Consider the following 27472-nt stretch of genomic DNA (forward strand, 5'->3'; position numbering starts at 1 on the left):
GGTTTCTTATCAAGTCCGAACTAAACCGTACAGCAGAGTATGGAGTCAAACTATTGGCTCGTTTTTCAAAGTGGAGAGAGATGCCACCCTGTGGCTAAAACACTGACTGCATCTTGGTTCTGTTCTTTTTTGGGGGTTGTGTTAAAGCCCCCTCTTGGTGACACAGTAGATTGCAGCATGCTGCAGTGAAGGGACTATGACACTAGATAGTACCAATCAACCATAAACTTCATAGGCATGACAAAGGAAAAGGACGCCTTAAATCTGCCATATACATGGAGTGTAAAAAACATTAGGAACACCTGCTCTTTCCATATCATATACTGACCAGGTTAATCCAGGTGACAGCTATGATCCCTTATTGATGTCACTTGTTAAATCCACTTCAAATCTGTGTAGATGAAGGGGAGGAGACAGGGTGAAAGAAGGATTTTACAATTGAGACATGGATTGTGTATGTGTGGCATTCAGAGGGTGAATGGGCAAGACACAAGATTTAAGTGCCCTTGAACGGGGTATGGTAGTAGGTGCCAGGCCTACTACCATACCAGTTTGAGTGTCAAGAACTGCAACACTGGTGGTTTTTCACGCTCAACAGTTTTCCATGTGTTTCAATAATGGTCCACCACCCAAAGGAAATCCAGCCAACTTGACACAACTGTGGGAAGCATTAGAGTCAACATGGGCCAGAATCCCTGTGGGATGCTTTCGACACCTTGTAGAATCCATGCCCCAACTAATTGAGGCTGCTCTGAGAGCAAAAGGGGTGCAACTCAATATTAGGAAGGTGTTCCTCATGTTTTGTACAGTCAGTGTATAATATGCCTACCACAGGAGGTTGGTGACACCTTAATTGGGGGGGGTGGGCTCCTGGTAATGGCTGGACCAGAATCAGTGAAATGGTAGTAAATAGCTGATGCCATTCAAATATCTGATGCCATTCCAAACAGCTGATGCCATTCCAAACAGCTGATGCCATTCCAAACAGATGATGCCATTCCAAACAGATGATGTCATTCCAAATAGCTGATGCCATTCCATTTGCTCTGTTCTAGACATTATTATGAGCCATCCTGGTCTCCGCCTTCTCCAGGTAGTAGAAGAAGGCCAGCTTGGCTACGTTGTTTTGGCTTTCAGCGCGCTGGCAGACCCCAACTATGGTGGGCCCTCTCTGTCCTCCTCTGCAGGGGGACCTCTGGTGCCTGTCTATCATGGCTGCTGGGCGTCTTGTCTGAGCTGAAGAGAGGAAATACAGACAGTCAGACATGCATGTAGGCTATGTTACTCCTGGCAAGAGATGTTGATATACATTTGGATAATGGAGAAAATGAGAATTGATTTATTCCATCTGTCACCTGTTCCATTGCATCTTTGTTTGTAAAACTGAAGTGGCTTAATTGATTTATCGACTGTAGCCCAGAAGCCCACTATCTGCAGACCATAAACTACAAATCCCATCATGCTTAAAATAAGTTCTGACCCCGTCCTAGGCAGACAGAAATGGCTCACATGCTGCAAGTGAACACAAATCTTAAGTGATCTTTTTTATTTGTTTAACTGCTATAATAAATGTAAAAGATTATATTTTTATAAAGTGTCGGTGTTATGGTCACGTGGTRAGGTCAAGTTTAGCGGGAAAGAAAACATGGCGAGCGAAGTAGCAGATAGCGTTGCGGAGCCAGTACAATGTCCCGTTTGTTTTAAGGATTTCGCGGCGTCAGAAATCAATGCCCATCTGGACAGATGTTTGTTAAACAATGACAGTTGTCCAACATCAACCAGTAAAGACGMGAACGGACCACCTCTCAAGAAACCTCGCATTTCTAGCGAAGCGTCCAGTACAACAGTTAACACGACAGACTCGTCGGAGGCGAGGAAAGGTACCACGCCGCCCTCTCCGGTTTTCAGTATGTTTCAGACCAACAGAAATAAGGGTCCAGTTCAAAGTGAACGAAATGCATCTTTATCGAATAAACCGATTGCCAGCACTGCTGTCAGTAAAGGAATTAAACGTCATTCACCTGACGAGATGGAGGCAGGTAAGGCGATGGGACAGTTTGGCATCGACCCCCCTATATCGAACACACTGATAAAGACCCCGCGTGATACAACACCTGTGCGCGCTCTGCTGAATATCGATAAGCCGCTGGCGGAGAAACTGCGACCAACCACGCTAGAGGAATATTTCGGCCAAAACAAAGTAGTAGGAAAACACACCCTTCTCAGGTCGCTGTTGGATTCTCAGGAGATACCGTCATTGATCCTATGGGGACCACCAGGATGTGGGAAGGTGTGGTGTTCTACTTTGTAAACATATACATATMATCTAGATTGTATTTCCATGTTGTAAACGAAAGTAACACGTGAGTGATGATGAAGTGTGACTGACGAGCAGAAATTGTCATATGCTGAGGCAGTGAAGAAAGTAGAGGAAGATGGGTCAAGGGGGAGGGATCCTGAGAGGAGTGGTGGTGAGTAGTAGATCTGTACCAGGGATAAACCAATAAGTGATATGTTTCAGTAAGACTGTATTTTGGGAATTTATAACAATGGTTATCAACTGTCCTGCAGGGATGGAACATAAATTGCAGAAAATAGAGGTTGTGGTGGCAGCTGCAGAGAGGTATTTGGGTGTGCGAGGTTTGACGTCAGAAGAGTTACAGGGTGTGTTAAGTGGTGGTGGCTCATTCAGGCTGTTGGCCTGAAGTAGGACTAAATATATTTAACCGTTGTGTGGTGTTCATGTTTTTGTTATTCACCCAATGTTCGCGGGTCTGATTGACCCAAAACATTATTGGGTTTTAAACAATACAGCCATAACAATTTACTTAAAAATACTTAATACTTAGATTTTGACTTGTATCAATTACAAGCAATACACCATCATTGTAAATTAGAATTTGTTCTTAACTGACTTGCCTAGTTAAATGTAAAAAAATATAGACAGCATACATGGTTAATATTTGGCATTTACCTCTGCTAGATAACATTTATCAATAAAAGCGCTATTATTGTTTTTAAAATATATATATATATATTTTTTTTAACACATTAAGGCTGGTCTACACACCACATGAGGGACAGAGTTTTACTGTGTGTGTGTGTGTGTGTGTGTGTTGCAAATGTATTTCTTGCACTTGATGCATGTGTACTGTGTCTTCCTGTCCTTCTTGGGTCCACGCACATCACAGAGCTTCTTCATGTTGCTACCGGCTGCAATCTAGAATGATGAAAACACTTAGTTCAGGAATTTTACTAACATCTCACTCACATATATAGTTACAGCAGGCCAAGGTAGGAGAGTCAGACACACATGCAACATTACCCACACTTACTTCCATTGTTGGTTCTGTGGGTCGGCCGGATGGGGCACCAACATCCTCCTCCTGAATCCTCCTCACAATGGCTGCAGAAGCTGGGGTCCTTGGGATGTGTTGCTTACTCTGTATTTGAGGTCTTATCAATGCCTTGCCCAACTCCTCGAGAAAGAGTCTTCTCCTCTGGAGCTTCCCTCTGTTCCAATCTGGGTTCAACGCCATCCAGATGACAAACGCTGTGTACGCCGAGATGTCCAAAATGTTGAAGAACATCACAAGTGGCCAGCGTAGGGTTCTTCTTTTGCAGCTGTAGCCAGTCACCAGCTTGTCTAAATTGTCCATCCCTCATTTTTTGGCATTGTAATCCATTATGATTTCTGTTTTTTGATGTTCCTGGCCACAGATTCTCCCATTCCTATGCAGCGTACTCATGAGTACCACATTTTTGCCTTTCTTTGGCAAGTAGGACACAAGGGAAGTGTCGGCCGTGAACACAAACTTAGAGGAATTGATAGGCCTCTTCCGTGTATTCAACAGCTGAGTTGGGAGCTCTGGCTTGTTTTTTCGTACCGTTCCTACCATTGTCAGCTTTCTCTTGAGGAGCTCCTGTCCCGACTTGTGTTACCGCATGTGATGTTGTGGCTACGGGTCCCTGTGTCATGTCCAGGACAACCCGCATCCCTTGGTTCTTCTCAGGAGCTCCTCCATCTGGCTTCCCTGTATACACTTGCAAGTTCCACTCACATGATGAAGCAGCATCACAGGCAGCCCAGATCTTGATTCCATATTTAGCGGGGTTAGACAGTATGTACTGCTTGAAGGGGCAGCGGCCCCTAAATGACATAAGCTGCTCATCAACAGTAACGTTGTGCCCACGGTTGTAAAACAGGGGAAGGCGGTCCACCCACTTGTCTTACACTGACCTGATTTCAGCTAGCTTGTCTCTCTGCCGCCGAGCTGGTCTGGTGTCTTGGTTATTGAAGCGGATAATCCTGGAAATAATGTGGAAGTTTTCCAGAGATCTTGTGGCACGGAAAAGTTCTTTGCCAGTTTATGCATCCCRCAGGGATTTTGTGGATTCCCCATTGGATCTGAAAACACCAGCATGGATAAGAACCACAAAGTATGTACAGTTGAAGTCRGAAGTTTACATACACTTAGGTTGGAGTCATTAAAACTTGTTTYTAAACCACTCCACAAATGTATTGTTAACAAACTATAGTTTTGGCAAGTCGGTTAGGACATCTACTTTGTGCATGACACAAGTAATTTTTCCAACAATTGTTTACTTCCAGATTATTTCACTTATAATTCACTGTATCACAATTCCAGTGGGTCAGAAGTTTACATACACTAAGTTGACTGTGCCTTTAAACAGCTTGGAAAATTCCAGAAAATCATGTCATGGCTTTAGAAGCTTCTGATGGGCAAATTGACATCATTTTAGTCAATTGGAGGTGTACCAGTGGATGTATTTCAAGACCTACCTTCAAACTCAATGCCTCTTTACTTGAAATCATGGGAAAATCAAAATAAATCAGCCAAGACCTCAGGAAAAAAAATGTAGACCTCCACAAGTCTGGTTCATCCTTGTACAAACAATAGTACGCAAGTATAAACACCATGGGACTACAGCCGTCGTACCGTCCAGGAAGGAGACTGTTCTGTGTCTTAGAGATGAACGTACTTTGGTGCAAAAAGTGCAAATCAATCCCAGAACAACAGCAAAGGACCTTGTGAAGATGCTGGAGGAAACAGGTCCAAAAGTATCTATATCCACAGTAAAACAAGTCCTATATCGACATAACCTGAAAGGCCACTCAGCAAGGAAGAAGCCACTGCTCCAAAACCGCCCTAAAAAAGCCAGACTACGGTTTGCAGCTGCACATGGGGACAAAGATTGTACTTTTTGGAGAAATGTCCTCTGGTCTGATGAAACAAAAATAGAACTTTTTGGTCATAATAATCATCGTTATGTTTRGAGGAAAAGGGGGGAGGCTTGCAAGCCGAAGAGCACCATCCCAACCATGAAGCACGGGGGTTGCAGCATCATGCTGTGGGGGTGCTTTGCTGCAGGAGGGACTGGTGCACTTCACAAAATAGATGGCATCATGAGGTAGGAAAATTATGTGGATATATTGAAGCGACATCTCAAGACATCAGTCAGGAAGTTAAAGCTTGGTCGCAAATGGGTCATCCAAATGGACAATGACCCCAAGCATACTTCCAAAGTTGTGGCAAAATGGCTTAAGGACAACAAAGTCAAGGAATTGTAGTGGCCATCACAAAGCCCTGACCTCAATCCTATAGAAAACTTGTGAGCACAACTGAAAAAGCGTGTGCGAGCAAGGAGGTATACAAACCTGACTCAGTTACACCAGCTCTGTCATGAGGAATGGGCCAAAATTCACCCAACTTATTGTGGGAAGCTTGTGGAAGGCTCTACCCAAAACGTTTTACACAAGTTAAACAATTTTAAAGGCAATGCTACCAAATACTAATTGATTGTATGTAAACTTCTGACCCACTGGGAATGTGGGGGTGGCTGAGTGTCAGTCTCATCCTCCTTCTTCCAACTCCCTGTCAGACTTCGAATTGACAGAGACAAAATTCATGATCTTCCAAAGTGGAAGATGCTCTTTCCACACTAGCTCCTCTCTCTGCTAAAACAAATTCTATGGCCCTCTGAGCAGAGATTTATTTTTTGGCCATACTGATTGATTGTGGTAAGGAGCCACACATGCAAAGCTATTTATTTGTTGTGTTGTGTCCCTCCCCCAATTTGCACCTGGCTGGGGTAGAGTGGGAAAATCATTTTTACAATGTATTAAAATAATATATTGTAATAACATTGCATGTTCCCACAAGACATTGTGTAGTTTCACACACTACAAAGGGTAAAGAGTGAGAAAAGAGGGAGACAGACAGGTTCTTGGTGCTATGTTGAAACAGCAGGCCCAGGGAGGAGGAAGGCACACAGCAAACATTTTTATTTCATTTTTACTTGTTTTCACCTACACACACACTTTCCCACACTTTTATTGCCCTCAGGTCCAATGGACCTGAACACCACATATGTAATATAAATGTGTAGTGGGGTGCACAGTGTGAAAATGTGTTATTTTACATGTTCTTCACAGAAAATGAGCCAGGGTCAATGAGTCTCAGGGTGAAAAAAGTATTAATTGTATAGTTTTTATTTTAGTAAACATTGAAAATGGGCCCAAACACCACACGGGGGTTAAATAGTGGAGTATGATATATATGTATAGATAGATAGATTCATTTTTTTGTGAGTGTTGTGTTAGATGGTAGGGTATTTTAAAAATGTTTTTTTTTAAGCAAAGTTCAAGGGACTTGTACTCTAGTCTAGTAGGTGACGGTAATGCAACATTTATTGGATGCCAACCGCAGGTAAACTTCATTGAAGAAGAAGTGGGACTGACAACAGCAGCAGCAGCAACAACAACTTCTCATATCAGCATCATTTTTTTTATAGACCAGACCAATTAGTGTTGCTCAGTTGCAGTTTGTTAGAAAAATAATCCAAAAAGCAGATAAATATTGATTTCAACCAACCATCCCCCTGAGTTCGTCATTGCTCAAGAACACGAGACCCCTGTGGGCAGGGAAGACTTTGCAGCAGCCTTGGAATGTGTAACAATAGGGCCTATGCCCAGTGCCTACATAACGTTAAGCCTAAAGATAAGGTCATTTCTGCAGTTTTTTTTAATGATTATTGACTGAGTTAATGTGATTATTGCAATGCCCATGGATGGCAGTCACATAATTGGAACTGCTTTAAATTCTCCCATTAGGCCTAGATATACTGTATAGTGACTTGCATTATCTGCACTGTTAACGCCATAATAGGCCAGCTACCTCTCACTTGACTGGCCACCATAACAGCATGCCTCTTAACACTTTCCCTTTCTCGCTGACTTTCTTTGTCAGCCCCCTGGTGTCATGGGTCAGATTTCATAAGATTTATGAAGCTAGATTCCAGGATTTACAGTGGAGGCTAGATTTATGAATCTGTCTTCAGGTTCTTCTAGGCAGGGACCAGGGGACTTGGTTCTGTCTGTGGATTATAGGGACTGGAAAAAGCATTATAGGCCTATAAAATACAGATGGAAAATGCTGTGACAGTGGCATGCAGCGGGATCAGTAGATGCGTGATTTTAGGTGCCTGCCTGCATTCTCAAGGATTTAATGAGGAAAAATACTTTCCACATAGGGCCCCACACACTATCTTCATCATTAGTAGTAATCATATTTTGAACGAGACAAGTATTCACAGGTACTCGCTTTCTTCAGATGGATAAGAATTCTAAGAATCTCTAAGAATTAGATATGGTGTCACTATGAACTCTTACGTTCATGTATCTCTGTCCTTCCTTCCAGACCACCCTGGCCCACATCATAGCCAGCGACAGTAAGAAGAGGGGCACGGCCCGCTTCGTTTCTCTCTCTGCCACCAGCACATCCACCAATGAGGTGCGAGAGGTCATTAAGCAGGCCCAGAATGAGTTAAAACTGATGAAGAGGAAGACCATCCTCTTTATAGATGAGATCCATCGCTTCAACAAGTCACAACAGGTAATAACAACCAAAGTGCTCCAGCCAATAAGAAGAATTGGGCTCAGGTTTCAGCCAATAACAATGACAAAGGGTAGAGGGTATCACTCCAAGATGCAAATTCCAATGATGACATTTATTTTTATGAAAATGTGTAGGTCTAATTTCACTCATCTTTTGTCTTATCACATTTTTCATAACGAGTAGTGTACTCCATGGAGTTGTAGGCCAAATTATTTAGTAGCCCTTGCCTAGCTACAGCCACACATTTGTCAGAAATCTCTGTACACTTATGATTGGCTATCAACCACACTAGTATAGGAATGTCCATCCCATGATCCCAAAATAAAGACTCAATTCCCTCAAACAATACCCATTATCCACCCTCTTTGTATCTACCACAGATTCATGGAAAAATTCATAGATTTTTAGTGTAGCATCTCAATCAGATTCCCTGAAGCCATTTGAGAGAGAGATTGTTAGCATAATTCTACTATTAGAATATGGTATCATATCACCTAACTAGCCAAGATAACGCCTCAGATTAATGTTGAATGTTAGTGGCCATTCTTTTCTTTCATAACTCCACACCATTGTGTAACAGTACCCACACACCATTGTAGTAACAATGGTTTGTACTTAATCTGCATCTGTGGTCCACATCCCTGACCAGTACATATCGACTAAAACATATTTAGTTATAAATGTAACATAATGGACTAGTGCTGAACGATTAACCAAAACTTGTGTTGTTTTGTTTTTGTTTTTTTGTTTCAAATATATCAATTCCATTTCGTTCTGTTTTTCAAGAGATRGATCAGATCCAGCCTGAACTGTCCGATGTAGTAGGTAGTTGTAGTTTCCAACAGGCCAATATTCTACATAGTTTAGCACAGAAAACGTGGTAATTAACTACAATGAGCATAATGCATTGAGCCAACTACTTGTCCGGTCTGTGTGTGGCAGACACGGAGACAGAGAGAAGAGACATAAGAGCGCTCGATCAAGAGCGATAGAGAGTAGTTGCTTCGCAAAGTATCTCTACTTGAAAATACATGATCTAAGTGATTTATAGTTGGTATTTAGCAGTCAAAAGTATACCTTTAGTAAGAACTACTGAGAGAGTGATTTTGTCAGACAGCGTAGGCATCAGCTCTATAGAGATGAGATGATGACTTGGAATGAAATAAAGTCATCAAATGTATTATACACAACTGAAATATTTTATTAAAGTAATGTGAGTAAGTGATAAGCAGTAATGAGCAGTGACTACCATCTTGGGGCTTTTATGAATTATCTTATTCTGTGTTACAGCATCCAACCCACATAATGCATGGTGCAGTTAATGTCTTAAAAAATATATACACTGCACAAAAAAATAAAGGGAACACTTAAACAACACAATGTAACTCCAAGTCAATCACACTTCTGTGAAATCGAACTGTCCACTTAGGAAGCAACACTGATTGACAATAAATTTCACATGCTGTTGTGCAAATGGAATAGACAAAAGGTGGAAATTATAGGCCAATTAGCAAGACACCCCCGAACTAAAGGAGTGGCTTCTGCAGGTGGGACCACAGACCCATTCTCAGTTCCTATGCTTCCTGGCTTGATGTTTTGGTCACTTTTGGCAATGCTTGGCGTGCTTTCACTCTAGTGGTAGCATGAGACGCGGTCTATAACCCAACACAAGTGGCTCAGGTAGTGCAGCTCATCCAGGATAGCCCATCAATGCGACGCTGTGGCAAAAGAGTTGCTGTGTCTGTCAGCGTAGTGTCCAGACATGAGGCGCTACCAGGAGACAGGCCAGTACTCAGGAGACGTGGAGGGGCCGTGAGAGGGCACAACCCAGCAGCAGGACCGCGTACTCCGCCTTTGTGCAAGGAGGAGCCACGGCCAGAGCCCTGCAAAGGTGACCTCGCAGCAGGCCACAAATGTGCATGTGTCTGCTCAAACGGTATAGAACGGACTCCATGAGGGTGGGTATGGGGCCCGACGTCCACAGGTGGGGGTTGTGCTTACAGCCCAAACACCGTGCAGGACGTTTGGCATTTGCCAGAGAACACCAAGATTGGCAATATTCGCCCATGGCGCCCTGTGCTCTTCACAGTTGAAAGCAGGTTCACACTGCACACGTGAAGAGTCTGGAGACGCCGTGGAGAACGTCTGCTGCCTGCAACATCCTCGAGCATGGCGGTTGGAGTGGGCTCAGTCATGGTGTGGGGTGATTTCTTTGTGGGGCCCGCACAGCCTCATGTGCTCGCCAGAGATAGCCTGACTGCCATTAGGTACCCGCAGGATGAGATCCTCAGAGCCCGTTGTGAGACACATGCTGACACATGCATATTTGTGGCCTGCCTGGAGGTCATTTGTGCAAGGCTCTGGCAGTGCTCCTCCTTGCACAAAGGCGGAGGTAGCGGTCCTGCTGCTGGGTTGTTGCCCTCCTACGGCTCCTCCACGTCTCCTGATGTAACTGGCCCTGTCTCCTGGTAGCGCCTCCATCTCTTGACACTACGCTGACAGCACCAGCAAACCTTCTTGCACAGCTCGCATTGATGTGCCATCCTGGATGAGCTGCACTACTGAGCCACTTGTGGTGGGTTTGTAGACTCCGTCTCATGCTACCACTAGAGTGAGAAGCACCGCCAGCATTCAAAATGACCAAAACATCAGCCAGGAAGCATAGGAACTGAGAAGTGGTCTGTGGTCTCCACCTGCAGAATCACTCCTTTATTGGGGGTGTCTTGCTAATTGCCTATAATTTCCACCTTTTGTCTATTCCATTTGCACAACAGCATGTGAAATTTATTGTCAATCAGTGTTGCTTCCTAAGTGGACAGTTTGATTTCACAGAAGTGTGATTGACTTGGAGTTACATTGTGTTGTTTAAGTGTTCCCTTTATTTTTTTGAGCAGTGTATATAATTGAACCGAAACCGAACCAACCTCATAAAGAACTAATCGCTCAGCACTATAATGGACAGATGGGTGTTGATAGAAAATCTGATCTGAAATAATTGCTTCGTACAGCATGCCACAATTGTTTTAATATACCTACAAAGTTTAACAAACTATAGTAACAATAACATAGTAACCAAGTATCACTCTGAAAATAGCAATAAATATCCTTATCAGTTACTGTCTTCATTTTGTGTAGTATAATATGAAGGATGGTTCTCACTGTGGCACAGAACGACCCTTTTATTGTGTCTGTGTAAATTCTGATAACAATTAATAGGCAGTTAGAGCCAGGGTCGACTCTACACCGTGCTCGCGCTAAAGAGGTGCTAAGAGGGAAAACATAGCCATCATAGCGCATGCGTGCGATAGATTTGTCTTTTAACCATGTACCCTATAATGCTTTTACACAGCTACCCTATTAAACCAATGTACAATGAGGTATAGTGCCAATGGTATTTCATGCACAGGTAACCAAAGCCCTGTGACTCACCCTTGATATTGAACCACTTTTGGGATGCTCAACACCTTCTCTTTTCCTCCAATGTCTCTCTTCACTCTCTTTCTATGTCTCTTGTCTGTCTGTATGTAGGATACCTTCCTCCCTCATGTGGAGTGTGGGACAGTGACTCTGATTGGGGCAACCACGGAGAACCCTTCGTTCCAGGTGAACGCGGCTCTGCTTAGCAGGTGCAGGGTCCTGGTTCTGGACAAGCTGTCTGTGGAGGCAATGGGGTTGATCCTGCTCAGGGCCGTCGCTACGCTGGGGATCAGTGTACTGGGAGAAGATCTCAACGACCGCATAGATCAAGACGAGTTAGACTCAACCGAGCTTAGATCAGAGTAAGTAGCTGATACCCCCTCCTCTGGGAATGAGCACCTTGTTATCACGGAACGTGCCGTGTAGACACATGTCATCCTTAAGTCTGGGATTCCTGAACCCTGATTGGTCGAGGGGGACGTCCTCTCTCTCCTCTGTGCCCGCCTTAAAATGTTTTCCTTTAGGTCATTTATGGCCTGGCAGGGCTGACTATAGGCAGACAGCCCTGGCAGTTGTTCTCTCTCTCCTTTTTCTCCTCCCTCTCTCTTTTTCTCCTCCCTCTCTCTTTTTCCTCCCTCTTTCTCTTTTTCTCTCTCCTTTCTCTCCTCTCTCTCACTCGCTCGCTCTCCTTTGTCTCTCTTTCTCTCTTGAAGAAAATATCCTTTCTATTTTATTCAGCTTTGTTCAATTGTATTCTTCATATTATAAAATAGTATACTATAATACCATGGAATTCTAAGCAAATCTTGTCTGCTAAATGAACTAGTAACCTCTCGCTCGCTCTCTCTCTCCTTTTTCTCATCTTTTTCTGTCCTCTTTCTCTCTTCTCTTTTCTCTCTCTTGCTCGCTCTGTCTCCTTTTTCTCCTCCCTCTCTCTTTTTATCTCCTTTCTGTCCTTTCTCTCCTTTCTTTTTCTCTCCTTTCTCTCTATCTATTTCTCTCTCTCTGTTGACGGAGATGGAGGGGGAGATGGAGGGGAGTGTGTCGGTATAGCCTAGCCTGTTTAAGTGAGACAGCTGTTAACTGCTGGCAGCAGATGAGGGCTCAGTTTTAACAGTGTACCAGATTCATGGCAGAGAGCCTTCATGGTCAACATGGGTGTGATTGAGTGGTGGTGGTGATTGAGCTAACATTAGATGTTATATTTGTGTTTAAAGATCTTGGTACAGGTGCAAGCCATGGAGTGAAATGCTCTTTGGTTGTGTACAGATCTTTACGCTCAGGTGGACCAACCCTTTCTATTACATCACATCTTTACATCCTACCTTGTTTTGATATATTCATTTTCTGGGAGTGACATAGGTCTCTGTCAAATTGATCAAACTATACATTTGTTCCAAGGAACATTTTAAATCAGACATTTTCCACACTGCATCAGCAAAAAATGGTGGCAGCCCTGGCTTCCCTCTCTCACCCCTATCAAATTAAAAAGGGGCTATTGTCTTGTCTGGAGTCCTAGCCAAGGGAGGAGACAGGCATGTTTGGCTGTATGTTTCACAGGAAGGTCCCACTGGGACAGCTAGATGAGACTAGTTTAGTATTTGCCCTCCCTTATCACCCTCTTCACATCATTTGATTGTMTGCCAAAAGTCATGAATAGAATTGAAAGGTTGGTAGAAAATCCAATGAGCTGTTGGTGTCGCATAGCTATGGCATGCGGTTCAGATGTCACACTTATTGGCTTAAATGTAAACATTTAAACAGTATATTTTATTCATCTACCCGCAGGTATTTACTATATAGATCTATTGTTTCATTTAGGCTCATGGATCAGAATCAGCACACCAGTACCTAGGGCTGTGGCGGTCACAACATTTTGTCAGCCGGTGATTGTCAAGCAAATAACTGCCAGGTACCAGTATGGCTTCCACACGTAGCCTACAAGCCACTGATGCAGACCTTTGAAACATCTACATTTTAAAAAGTCTAATAAATCCATGCCTACACCTTCACAATAAAACCATTTTTTTTATTTTAGACAGGTCTAAAGAAACATGTAGTCTATTTCAGAAGAACAGAATAGGATACTCAGAGATGTCCTTATGTTAGGTCCTGATGTGGCTATGCCATATGGCTGTGGGCTAYACTAGTTCATTTAGCAGACCAGATTTGCTTTGAATTTCATGGCATTATTTTAGATTTTATAGTATGAAGAATGCAATTGAACAAAGCTGAATCAAATAGAAACGATTTTTGGGGAGTGCACGCACACATGCGRCTATTCTGTGTTGTGGTTATCAAAGAAATAGGTTCTCCTATATGCTTAATTTAGAGGTATTAATGTAACTTTAGTTGTTCTACAAATGTTGGGTTATATGTTTAGATTTGTAATACATTCTAAGACTGCATGATACGACTAATGATATGAAAAAAAGTTGCTTGAAAGGCATGAGCTTTGCTTTGTTTTTTGCACCGGCTGTACACACTTCAACAGTCTCTCATTCACAATTTAACAAACACTTGATAATGCCTCAAATTTCCTGGTGGCATCCCCTTTGTGTGGATGTAATGCCCCCTTTTGCGGCCAGTGGCCGTTGTGCCCTTGGGYTGAATATAATACTTATAATCCCCTTCTCCCTGAGTGCTGCACGCTCCAAAGCACCTCACTCACATTGCTCTCCATCACCTGATCGGGTCTTTCTCACAAGCTAAAAGTGAAGACCGACACATCGGGACGCAACTGCGCGTGTCCTTATCCAATTCAGAGGTGTCCACATTTACTGTACACATTTACTTTTCGTCAGCCAACAAGATGAGTAGGCCTAACGAACAGCAAAAGCACTAGCATATGTCAATCTTCTATCCCCCATGTCCTAAAGTTCTATTCTGTGCAAGAAATAAATATTCCATACATAGTCTGGGACAGTTGTGGGATGTGATTGATCCCAAATGAATACAACCACTAGCATAAAATTAAAAAAATTACGCAATGAGGCTGACGCCACAGATCAGAACATTTAGCTTAAAATGTTGATAAACTAAGCTATTTCGTCACATTCTAAGCGCAGCAATGTGCACACGGCAGTAGGCTGTAAGGGCGAATGTTCTATTAGCGGGAAAACACCATTATCAAAAGTGACCTTAAATGCAATTATGCATGTTTCTTGCCTCACTCTGGGCATCATTCACAAGTGATAATATATAATTCACAAGTGATAGGCTAATATTGTCACCCATCAGACAATTCTTTATTTAATCTTGTCTTTACATAAACCAAATAATATATGTGTGACATTTGTTTTGATTTAGAATGGACCATTATCATGCACCTGTCTCGAGATAGATCTATGCACTTAAATAGCAAATCGAGGACGCTTTTCCCGTGGTTCATTTTCATGCCAGACAGTTAGTCTATACTCCTGTTGTAAAGAGAAGCAATTATTGAGAAAAAGTTGAGAAATAAATATAGTAAGCCTAGCCTATAGAAAGCTGAAGGGATGCACCTCTTTTTAATAGAGGCCATCACTCTGTTTTTCTCATGTAATTGCATAGCCTATAGAAATGTTGCACAAAATGACCTCATGGGCCCTCATGAAGTGTTTGATTAGATTTTCAATTAAATTTGCATTGATATCAGAGTAATTAGAGGGACAATAAAGTGCTGAGTACCAGGCTGTTAGCAAGTTTGGTAGGCTGCTAATGACCATTAGCAGCATCAGAGCTTTGAGAAGCCTAATTACCGTGAATAAACGGTCACATGTAATTTGACTGCCTTCATGACTCATGACCGCCCATGTGGCGGAAATACGGTCACCGTATTGGTGAAGGGTGTTTGAGGGTGTTTGCATCGCCCCGGGGACCAGGGGCCGCGTTCCACTMTCCCCGTTAGTTCTCATGTTGTCACAGGACTGTTGGCTCAACACTGTCCTGACTGTCTAACCCCAGACCAGAAGAACACTCAGTTCTTCGCTAACTTCTCTCCAGCTCCTGCAATGACATTATCACCCAGGCCAAGTCCAATAAAGATGCTCCCCTGCTGACTCCATAATGTGGTTTTTGGTAAGGGGTTGTTTATTTGTCACCTTAGTGGCCAATAGGGCTGTGAATTGCCAGAGCTCTCACGTTACGATATTATCACAATACTTAGGTGCCGAAGCAATATGTATTACGATTTTATATGAATTGCAATTCAGTACTGTGATTTTATTTGGGTACAGGTACAGCCAACTAGCGCAAAAATAATATTGTGATATTGTCAAAACAATACGATATATCGGCAAAAATATTATCCCGATATGTAACTATCACATTTTTTTTGTTCCCCCCCATCACTAGTGGCCAAGTGGATCAAGTCTCTGTTGTGTACTTGTTTTAGAGATGGGATTATTTGAGAACGACACATGGTATTAGACCAGATGCTGGTACAAGGACACTGCCCATCATGCCTTGGCTAAATTGAAGAGTGCCCCTTGTCTGGGTCTGGTTTATGTCACCATACATGGAGGGGAGGCCTGCCGCTGTGAGAGGGTCTCAAAGTGTGGCGTCGTACCGGTTGCTTTTCATCAGGGTCAATCGTTTGGATCTGGGGATGAAGGATTGGGTAGTTGGCTGGGGGATCTGGAGGATCATCCAAAAACCATAGCACCCTGTTTGCAGGAGTCAAATTCTGAGCAAATTCTGAGTCTCTATTTGATGTTGGATGAAAATGCTTCTATGTGCAGTATAGCAAAAAGACACAGTTATTGTCATTTTTCTCTGTGCCATTTAGGCCTAATATAATCGGAGCTAAACATTTCTTATTTGTTATAATTGAATGTGTTTCTGTTTTCATGTTGTGTAGACCAAAGGTCTATATTGAGCAGAAGGCTCTGGACACCATAGCCCACCTGTGTGACGGCGACGCCCGGGCGGGGCTCAACGGGCTCCAGCTGGCTGTCCAGGCCCGGGTGGGTGCAGCCCGTCCTGGCCAATCAGGATCTGGCAGTACCCCACATGACATTGTGGTGCAGGAGGAGCATGTGAAGGAGGGCCTTCAGAGGTCCCATATCCTCTACGACAAAGCAGGTGAGTCCAATGGTTCAATAGAAAAGAGTATAGGAGTCGCACCCCTATCATACTAACAGGTGCATGGAGAAAAACTGTACACTAAATTGAAACTCCAGCATACTGATGATCTTGATGCTCCTCAATGGTTCAACCATAACATTTTTTTTTTTTCACCTTTATTTAACCAGGTAGGCTAGTTGAGAACAAGTTCTCATTTGCAACTGCGACCTGGCCAAGATAAAGCATAGCAGTGTGAACAGACAACACAGAGTTACACATGGAGTAAACAATAAACAAGTCAATAACATGGTAGAAAAAAAGAGAATCTATATACAATGTGTGCAAAAGGCATGAGGTAGGCAATAAATCGAATAATTACAATTTAGCAGATTAAGCCTGAATGCATAAATCATCAGATGATCATGTGCAAGAAGAGATACTGGTGTTCAAAAGAGCAGAAAAGTAAATAAATAAAAGCAGTATGGGGGTGAGGTAGGTAAATTGGGTGGGTAGTTTACAGATGGACTATGTACAGCTGCAGCGATCGGTTAGCTGTCGGAGCAGATTTTTAAAGTTTTGAGGGAGGATAAAAGCTCCAACTTCAGAGATTTTTGCAATTCGTCCAGTCGCAGGCAGCAGAGAACTGGAAGGAAAGCGTCCAAAATTAGGTTAGCTTTAGGGATGATCAGTGAGATACACCTGCTGGAGCGCGTGCTGCGGGTGGTGTAGCCATCGTGACCAGTGAACTGAGATAAGGCGGCACTTTACCTAGCATTAGCCTTGTAGATGACCTGGAGCCATGGGTCTGACGACGAACATGTAGCGAGGGCCAGCCGACTAGGCATACAGGTCGCAGTGGTGGGTCGTTATAAGGTGCTTTAGTAACAAAACGAAATGGCACTGGTGATAAACTGCATCCAGTTTGCTGAGTAGAGTGTTGGAAGCTATTTTGTAGATGACATCGCCGAAGTCGAGGATCGGTAGGATAGTCAGTTTTACTCGGTAAGTTTGCGGCGTGAGTGAAGAGGCTTTTTGCGGAATAGAAGCCGATTCGTTGATTTTGATGAATGTTTGATATGAGTCTGGAAGGAGAGTTTGCAGTCTAGCCAGACACCTAGTACTTATAGATGTCCACATATTCTAGGTCGGAACCGTCCAGGTGGTGATGCTAGTCCGGCGTGCGGGGTGCAGGCAGCGAACGGTTGAAAAGCATGCATTTGGTTTTACTAGCGTTTAAGACAGTTGAGGCCACGGAAGGATGTTGTATGGCATTGAAGCTCGTTTGGAGTTAGATAGCACAGTGTCCAAGGAAGGCCGGAAGTATATAGAATGTGTCGTCTGGTAGAGGTGGATCAGGGAATCCCCGCAGCAAGAGCAACATCATTGATGATATACAAGAGAAAAGAGTCGGCCGAGAATTGAACCCTGTGGTACCCCCTAGAGGACTGCCAGAGGACCGGACAACATGCCCTCCGATTTGACACACTGAACTCTGTCTGCAAAGTAGTTGGTGAACCAGGCAAGGCAGTCATTAGAAAAAACGAGGCTACTGAGTCTGCCGATAAGAATATGGTGATTGACAGAGTCGAAAGCCTTGGCCAGGTCGATGAAGACGGCTGCACAGTAATGTCTTTTATCGATGGCGGTTATGATATCGTTAGTACCTTGAGCGTGGCTGAGGTGCACCCGGACCGGCTCGGAAACCGGATTGCACAGCGGAGAAGGTACGGTGGATTCGAGATGGTCAGTGATCTGTTTGTTGACTTGCTTTCGAAGACCTTAGATAGGCAGGCAGATGGATATAGTCTGTAACATTTGGGTCCAGGGTGTCTCCCCTTTGAAGAGGGGATGACCGCGGCAGCTTTCCATCCTTGGGATCTCAGATGATACGAAGAGAGGTTGAACAGGCTGGTAATAGGGGGCGACAATGGCGGCGGACAGTTTCAGAAATAGGGGGTCCAGATTGTCAAGCCCAGCTGATTTGTATGGTCCAGGTTTTCCAGCTCTTTCAGAACATCTGCTATCTGATTTGGGTAAAGGAGAAGCTGGGGAGGCTTGGGCGATAGCAGCGGGGGGGGCGGGCTGTTGGCCAAGGTTGGAGTCGCCAGGAGGAGGCATGCCAGCCATTGAGAAATGCTTGTTGAAGTTTTCGATTATCACGATTTATCGGTGGGGACCGTGTTCACTAGCCTCAGTGCAGTGGCAGCTGGAGAGGTGCTCTTGTTCTCCATGACTTTACAGTATCCCAGAACTTTTTTGGAGTTGAGCTACAGGATGCGAATTTCTGCTTGAAAAAAGCTGCCTTTGCTTCCTGACTGACTGCGTGTATTGGTTCCTGACTTCCCTGAAAACAGTTGATAGCGCGGGCGCTCTTCGATGCTATTGCAGTTCGCCACAGGATGTTTTGTGCTGGTCGAGGCAGTCAGGTCTGGAGTGAACCAAGGGCTATATCTGTTTTTGGTTTCTGCATTTTTTGAACGGAGCATGCTTGTCTAATATGGTGAGGAAGTAACATTTAAAGAATGACCAGCATCCTCAACTGACGGGATGAGGTCAATATCCTTCCAGGGTACCCGGGCCAGGTCGGTTAAGAAGGCCTGCTCGCAGAAGTGTTTTAGGAGCGTTTGACAGTATGAGGGGTGGTCGTTTGACCGCGGCCCGTGGCGGATACAGCAATGAGGCAGTGATCGCTGAGATCTTGATTGAAGACCAGAGGTGTATTTGGAGGGCAGGTTGGTCAGGATAATGTCTATTAGGTGCCCATGTTTACGGATTTAGTGTACCTGGTGGGTTCCTTGATGATTTGTGTGAGATTGAGGCATCAAGCTTGGATTGTAGGACTGCCGGTGTGTAAGCATATCCCAGTTTAGGTCACCTAACAGAACAAACTCTGAAGCTAGATGGGAGCGATCATTCACAGATGGTGTCCAGGCACAGCTGGCGAGCTGGGGGTCGGTAGCAGCGGCAACAGTGAGAGACTTATTTCTGGAGAGATTAATTTTTAAAATTAGAAGTTCGAACTGTTTGGGCATAGACCTGAAAGTATGACAGAACTTTGCAGCTATCTCTGCACTAGATTGCAATCCTCCCCTTTGGCAGTTCTATCTTGACGGAAAGTGTTATAGTGGGTATGGAAAATCTCAGAATTTTGTGGCCTTCCTAAGCCAGGATTCGGACACGGCAAGGACATCAGGATTGGCAGAGTGTGCTAAAGCGGTGAGATAAGGCAAACTTAGGAGGAGGCTTCTTGAGTTGACATGCATGAGCCAAGGCTTTTCGATCACAGAAGTCAACAAATGAGGGTGACTGGGGACATGCAGGGGCCTGGGTTTACCTCCACATCACCCGAGGAACAGGAGGAGTAGTAGGATGAGGGTGCGGCTAAAGGCTATCAAAACTGGTCGCTAGGAGCTTGGGACAAAAGAATAAAAGGAGCAGAATTATGGCGTGGTAGAATAGATTCTGGCATAATGTGCAGATAGGGTATGGAGGGCGCGGGTACAGCGGAGGCAAGCCCAGGCACTGGGTGATGATAAGAGAGGTTGTATCTCTGGACATGCTGGTCTCAATGGGGAGGTCACCGCAGTGTGGTGGGACAAAGGGGGTATCAGAGGTACGGAGAGTTGAACTACAGGGTCCATTGCAAAACAAACAATGATAATGAAAACTAGCCTGAACAACAGTATGCAAGGCATATTGATATTTGAGAGAGACATACAAAAGGCATAAAGTGATTGCAGTCTTGATTGGAGAGCTAGCTAAAACAACAGTAAGATAACAGCAGCAATAACAGAGTGGCTAGTCTAAACACAGCAACAACAGGTAAAAATGGCGACGACTAGGCAGAAGGTCGGATTAACTACACACGAATCCTGAGTTAAAGCACAGAGCCGACAGATAAAACACAAATAAACAGAATGGAGTACCGTGAATTAATGGACAGTCAAGCATGATCAGCTATGTAGCAAGTGATCATAGTGTCCAGGGGGCAGCCTAGATGGAGCAGGGAGGCCTCCACTAAGCTAGCACGCGGCGTTAAAAGTTAGTACCCGGGGGTGGTCTGCTCAGACGGAGGGGGTCTGCTCAGACGTGGTCGTGTCGACAGAGAATCCAGAGAATCCAAGCCGAAGGCGAAAGAGAGGTTGTGGAATTGTAGAATTGTGTTTGCTAACTTTGGCATAGCTTCGTGGCAGTGCGCTAACTCGGCTAGCTGCAAGCTAGCTGTGAGGATCAGAAGTAGTGCTCAGGGATTACGGCAGGAATCCGGCGTTGTTGTCGCAGGACGAGTCCGTGCTGGTAATTGTTGAGTAATATCCAAGGCTAATAACAGGGCTATGGTGTCTGTGCAGAAGGTAAAAGCTACTAGCGCGGCAAAAAAATGGCTAAATTAAGCTTGTAGCTGATTTAGAACCAGTTTGATGATGGATGCGAGGCTCTGTGTCGGCAAAAAAAAGGTCCAGTCCAATTGGCAAAAGAGGTATTGTAGCCAAGAGTTCGCTGGTAGACCTCTTCGCTAGCCGGCAGATGGACCTAGCTAGACACTCAAGGCTACTGGTGCTTGCTTTCGGGACATAGCCAGTAGTAGCCACTCGTTGCAGCTACTTAGCTGTGATAATACGTGTATTAGTCGCAGGGGGAGCCTCTACAGCTGCGTCAAGGAATCGGTGATGTGGTAGAGAAAGCAGTCTATATTGCTCTGGCGTTGAATATGGCGCTGCAGACTGCCGAGGTATTGGCCGGTATTGAAAGCTGGCTGTGTCCAGTTAAGGCGAGACCCAGCAGTGGTAACTGACTACTAGCTAGTAGCAGTCTATTGGGAGTTCTTGGATTGGGTTACGGTTCTAAAGTATAAAAAAAAAGCAGGGTCCGTACCAATTGGTGAGGCGGAATTGTAGGAATGTATATTCAGTTAACAGATGGAGTGAAATTAAAATATATACGAAATGTATACGAAAAATACGAATACTATTTACACGGGACAGACAGGACAAAGACACATCCGACTGCTACGCCATCTTGGATTACATAACATTAGAGTACATTATTTTCTATTGATTCAGCTGTAGTCAGTGGACATTTGACATTTTTCTAGGTTGTTCTTTTACACTGCCCCTCACTGGACTGACAGATATTTAAAAAATGTAGATGACAAATGATGTTACTTGTCATGATTCAATTTGATAATTACAGAGTGGTGACATCCTGTCTGGTTGGCTCCACAGCAGCAGCCCAGAGATAATAACCCAAGCAGTCTGTCTGTCAGCTCATGGGAATGGACCTGTGAATAGTTTAGGTGTATTTCAGAGGTCTCTTGTGAAAAGGTGAATGTGCTGGTCCTATTGGTAGAGCTAACTTCCTTTGCTCTGAGTCTGAGATATGCAGCCAGATCCAGCCAAAGAACACGTTGCCCTCTAATACATACAGTAGACTCTTTCAATATGCCCTACATTAGCTGACTCAGGCCAGACGGCTAGCGCTAATTAGGTTAAAACCCTCAGACAGTAATTTGTACAAGTGATGTCACCATGGTGCCAGCCTGCCAAGTGCTATTGTGGCTCACTGCCATTGATTGATGCTTTAGAAGCATGGACTGGTTGTTGTCAGTGTCATCTTACTGGAATCAATGAATATCCAGAATATGTTAGTCAGAGGACACTTAGGAGATTGATAGACTCCTTGGTGTGGTCGTAGAGTATGTAGTACCCGCCATAACTCTTATATTATGTGCATTAGTGTCAAAGTGAAGGTGAAGGGACTTGATCCCAGTCTCTTTTAACCTCTGGTTCTCAGCTTTACTTTTTCTGTCAACCTCAGTGGAGGATGGGTAGAGGATTCTTCTCAAAATTCCTGGTATTTTCCCTCTCAACACTTCCCTGTCAAACTTCTCATGATTTTACGAATAAATGGATCAACCACTTCAAACATGCCATAGAGTGTATGGCTCTGCTGCAAATGAGAGGATAAATGGGTTTTTGGGGGGGATCCTAAGGACCCTTTGACTCTGACTGTTGCTGCTGCCAACACACCACCAGGGACAGAGGGATGCCCCTGTCTGCCATGGGCTTGAAAAGTTTGTGCCAGCTGGCGTGGCAATTTATTATGAGACCCCCAGAGATCCATCATCCTCCCATGGCCTGGTTGATTTACAGGACGCCTGCATTGTTTCAGTGTGTCCTATTTTGGGTGCTGGTGGAGGCCTCCAGGTGGATGAAGCCTTAGCCAAAATAGCTATGTCAACACAATAATGCCTCAGGAGGGGTGGGCTAATGCCTCAGGAGGGGTGGGCTAATGCCTCAGGAGGTGGACTGGGCTATGGAAGGTTGAGGTGGAGGAGTTATCCATCGTGGAGAGAGGTGAAAGAGGGACCACCTGGGTGACAAATGAGACATTGGTTCAAATTAGGACGCTGTCTCATAATGGGACATTGCCACGCCATGGGGCCCACTGGAAGCAAGGGATAGACCCTCACTAGCCTGGTCCCAGACCTGTTTAGTGCTGTCTTGCCAACTCACATGGTCATTGTCACTCTACAATGATGCTAAGATGGGTAAAACAGACAGGACCATGCTAGAACATCACCGCAATGGTGGGTTAATTGGTCTGGGGAGACTGGGGCCTCCAGAGAGAATCCAGAACCTAAATAAGCCTATGGGGTTAAAATCTAACCAGAATTTCCTCTGAACATGCCCCAGAAATTATTAATGTACATCAACTATACAACAGGAACACAAATATAGCCTTGACCCAGCTCAGCAGCCTCTTAACTGTTATGTCAACTAGCTAGACATCCAGGATAGATGGTTTTACCAGCTATAGACCTAACTCTACATTTACTCTATTTAATGTTTTGTCATTAAGAAAAACAGTGATGAAATTCATTCACGTCATTGCATGTAGACTAATCTCAGTTACCCGGAAGTAAAATTATTTCGCGAAAGTTTGTCATTTCCTGTTTTACATCTGGAAGGGAATGCCGATAACAATTGTGATTACCTTTGTGCAAAGGAAGGAAGCAAAGTCTCCTCACTCGCAAACAAAAACTCTGCCAAATCTGGTGGAAACCATTATCATCCGCACACAGGCTTGACAATCCACGCACCAGTTTAAGTTTACCGCCTTTGCCCAATCCTGATTTGTCCAAATAATCAATGCCCAAAAACAGGAACAACTGCTGCTTGTGGTCACATTCTACGTGAGCCTTGACAGATTCTCGTTGTTTCATGTTCATGAGAATCTGTCCACAAAAGATGACATGTAGACTTCCATCACTATTCTGTTGTGTGATCTGAATCTGATGCTGCTGTATTAAGTTTTGTTAGTGTGAAAGATATTTTGATGAAGCTATTTTTATATCTATGAAACTAAAAACAAATGACTTGTGTCAAGCAGGCATTGGTCTGGATTTGTTTCTAAGCCCTCTACAGTTAACCAGTAACCTTTGTGTATTGTTCTTTGTCTTGGAAAGCCGCCAGTGAAGCTCTGGCCAATTTAGGCCTCATGTCACTCTGAGTAGCAACTATCTCTGATTGATGGATGGAATGTGGGTGTGGGCTGGAGGGAGATGGATGGAAAACCGTAGGGACAGCTTGGCCACACACGCCCTTCCCATGGATCACTAGGGATCAGACCTGGATTCAAAATTATTATTATTTTCTTCTTACAAATAGGCTACTTTGAGCATTTGATTGAGTTTCGCCAGGAGAGCCAGATGGGGAAAGGGGACTATTTCATTGTTTCCATTGTGCCCGGAAAACTCACAATAGTATTTGAACCCAGGTCTGCCAGTCCAGGGAGAAACATTATATGAAACATCATATAGCCTTAAGACAATAATTAGTATTATTTATATCTTTATGGATCCCTTATTTTTCTTCATYCCCACACCATCTTAAAACCCCTTCCCTCCCCTCCTTTTTGTGTTGTGTTGTGTATTATATGTACACTACATGACCAAAAGTATGTGGACACCAGCTCGTCGAACATCTCATTCCAAAGTCATGGGCATTAATATGATGGTGCCACGTTGAAAGTCACTGAGCTCTTCAGTAAGGCCATTCTACTGCCAATGTTTGGCTATGGAGATTGTATGTGTTTGTGCTCGATTTTATACACCTGTCAGCAACGGATGTGGCTGAAATAGCCAAATCCACCAATTTGAAGGGGCGTCCACATACTTTTGTATATAGTGTATTTCTATGGATTTCTATTTCTCTCTAGATCTATATGGTTATTTTCCCACCCATCCAACCCTACTTTATGTTGTTTGTTACATAAAGGTGAGGAGCACTATAACTGCATCTCAGCACTGCACAAATCAATGAGGGGCTCCCACGAGAACGCTTCCCTCTACTGGCTGGGCCGCATGCTGGAGGGAGGAGAGGACCCCCTGTACGTGGCTCGCAGACTAGTCCGCTTCTCTAGTGAAGACGTGGGTGTGTGACACGTCTCTGTTTACATCAAACCATTGTTTTAATCAGTTATTAATCAGTTATTGACCCAATTACATAAACCATTGCATTGGCACACCCTCAGAAAACACTGTAAGGAGGAGGATGTGCTGTTTAAAAAAAACATGTTGGTCAAGCACTAATTACCTGTACCAAACTATTTTGTCAACAAACATGATCTAGCGTCTTTGGTATCACCCCAGAGGAATCTTATTTTTTCCCTGACAGTTGTATGCAAAGTCTATTTTCTGTTGGTCTGCACCTGTCAGAGCCATGGAAGGAGTCTTCCCTTACAAGTCAAAGGCCTAGACAAGGTTATGGTGTGTTCTGACTGGATGTCATGTCCCTTTTGTTCAGGTATGGCAGATCCCTCTGCCCTTCCTCAGGCTGTATCTGCCTTCCAGGCCTGCCATTTCATCGGGATGCCAGAGTGTGAGGTGAGACTTAAATCTTAAATCTTGTCACCAAGGGCAACCAAGAGTTGTCCTTACATCTGCCTCTGTTAAATATCAGCTCTTTGTTATGTTGTGGATACAATAAAGAGAGACATTGGATTTTACCTGAGGAACTCCTTATTTTCTGACCATGTTATCCGGTATGCCTTTTGATATTTGGCCATATCAAAATGCTAATAAAGGTAATTCTCTCTACTCCCTTTCCTCCCCTCGCTCCTTCCCTCCCACCCTCAGGTGATCTTGGCTCAGTGTGTGGTGTACCTGGCCAGGGCTCCTAAGTCGGTAGAAATCTACAAGGCGTACGGTAACGTGAAGGCCAGTCTGAGGAACCATAAGGGCCCCCTACCCTCTGTTCCCCTGCACCTTCGCAACGCCCCCACCAAGCTCATGAAGGACCTGGGCTACGCTGAGGGCTACAAGTACAACCCTGCCTTCAGTGCCCCTGTGGAGCAGGACTACCTGCCTGAGGAGCTCCGGGGAATGGACTTCTTCACCTGGAACCCCTCTGACCTATAACCTTTGACCTTTGAGGTTGACCCATGACCTCTGGCATCTGAGGTCAAGGTTACTGTGAGGGTTATAATGCTAAAGATCCATTTTTGTGCTATGAGGACCTCTGAAAATGCTGCTGGATCTAACACGAATAGAACACTTATGCATAAGACCAATTTTGAGTTAAATGATGTTATCACTTTGTTAAATAAATGTAATCTTGTATTGTAGATTGTTACCATTAAGTTGATATAATTTGTCCAATAGACTGTTATAAATAAACAGAGGGACAGTAATTAGCACCTTTTTTATTATAATTAATTTGATCATCTAGGACTTACACTGAGTGTACACAACATTAGGAACACCTTCCTAATATTGAGTTGCACTCTCTTTTGCCCTCAGAACAGCCTCAATTCATAAGGGCATGGACTCTACAAGGTGTTGAAAGCATTCCACAGGGATGCTGGCCCTGTGATGTTGACTTCAATGCTTCCCACAGTTGTGTCAAGTTGTCTGGATTTCCTTTGGGTGCTGGACCATTCTTGATACACACACGAAACTGTTGAGTGTGAATAACACCTCAGCGTTGCAGTTCTTGACAGACTCAAACCGGTGCTCCTGACACCTACTACCATACCCCGTTTAAAGACACTTAAATCGTTTGTCTTGCCCAAATGTCCATCTGAATAGCACACATACCCAATCTATCAGTCTCAATTGTCTCAAGGCTTAAAAATCTTTATTTAACTTGTTTCCTCCCCTTCATCTACACTGATTGAAGTGGATTTAACAAGTGACATAAATAAGGGATTATAGCTTTCACCTGGTCAGTCTGTCATGGAAAGAGCATGTTCCTAATGTTTTGTACACTCAGTGTATATGGGAGGTTTATTCCGTTTTCAGCCATTGTCTGCAAATGAAAGATAAATTACATTAAAGGTAATCTCATGCAGTACCACTTGTTTTACACCAACTCACTTAACCATCGATGTGTTGCACCAGTTCTGCTACACCACGGTACCTTTTTCCCCTAAGGTCTCAGGTGCCATTATTTCAACTATGTGATCTTATTCAGCAGCTACACAGCCTAGGCCTGAGGCCTCATAAATGATGAGTCATAACTCACCTGACTGATCCAGGGAATTAATGAACCACCGTGGGTGAAGACAGTAGGTTTTTGGGTGGTGTTKCAGCCTTTACCATTCACAAAACTGGTAACCCCCCTGGATGTATCACCTACCATCTTTACCCTGACAGTTCAGGAGCCCACCTGAGTAACCCTGGGGAGACAAGAAGACCAGGGTGGAGGAGATGGAAATATGCAAGTAGCCACATTCAAAATAATCTGAAGTATGCCTGATGCTACTGCATACATAAATCACACAAAAAATGTACTGTACATTGTTAATAGTTGAGATAACATCTAGAATGTTTGACTAAAACAATTTCAAACTTTGCTTACATTTGTATATGATCACTTGTGTCTCTTATGTTAACACTGTCTGCCATTACTTATTCAGCTGCATGCGACACATCTCCTTCGCATGATCAGTCTATTGACTGTGGACTGTGGAATATTGTCCCACTCCTCTTCAATGGCGGTACAAAGTTGCTGGATATTGGCAGGAACTGGAACACGCTGTTGTACAAGATGATCCAGAGCATTCATATAGTAATAGTAACACCAGATACT

At 43.9% G+C, this 27472-nt stretch overlaps 1 protein-coding gene and 1 long non-coding RNA gene across 3 annotated transcripts in view; one reads left to right on the forward strand and one right to left on the reverse strand.

Moving 5' to 3' along the window:
- LOC139023449 (uncharacterized) overlaps window positions 1–27472 on the reverse strand; it is a 763591-nt gene that overhangs the window by 693490 nt on the left and 42629 nt on the right. The window lies entirely within an intron of this gene.
- wrnip1 (WRN helicase interacting protein 1) lies at window positions 1494–26734 on the forward strand. 2 transcript variants are annotated; one of them, XM_023978092.2, is made up of 7 exons: window positions 1494–2290; window positions 7722–7916; window positions 11448–11698; window positions 16177–16400; window positions 24659–24814; window positions 25187–25266; window positions 25519–26734. In XM_023978092.2, the coding sequence occupies exons 1-7, from the start codon at window positions 1646–1648 to the stop codon at window positions 25798–25800; spliced, it is 1833 nt and encodes a 610-aa protein (XP_023833860.1). In that variant the 5' UTR covers window positions 1494–1645; the 3' UTR covers window positions 25801–26734. The 2 variants fall into 2 exon arrangements, with proteins under 2 accessions (XP_023833860.1, XP_023833861.1); XM_023978093.2 differs by lacking the exon at window positions 24659–24814.

This window comes from Salvelinus sp. IW2-2015, linkage group LG32, assembly GCF_002910315.2.
Source record: "Salvelinus sp. IW2-2015 linkage group LG32, ASM291031v2, whole genome shotgun sequence".
Classification (NCBI taxonomy): domain Eukaryota; kingdom Metazoa; phylum Chordata; class Actinopteri; order Salmoniformes; family Salmonidae; genus Salvelinus; species Salvelinus sp. IW2-2015.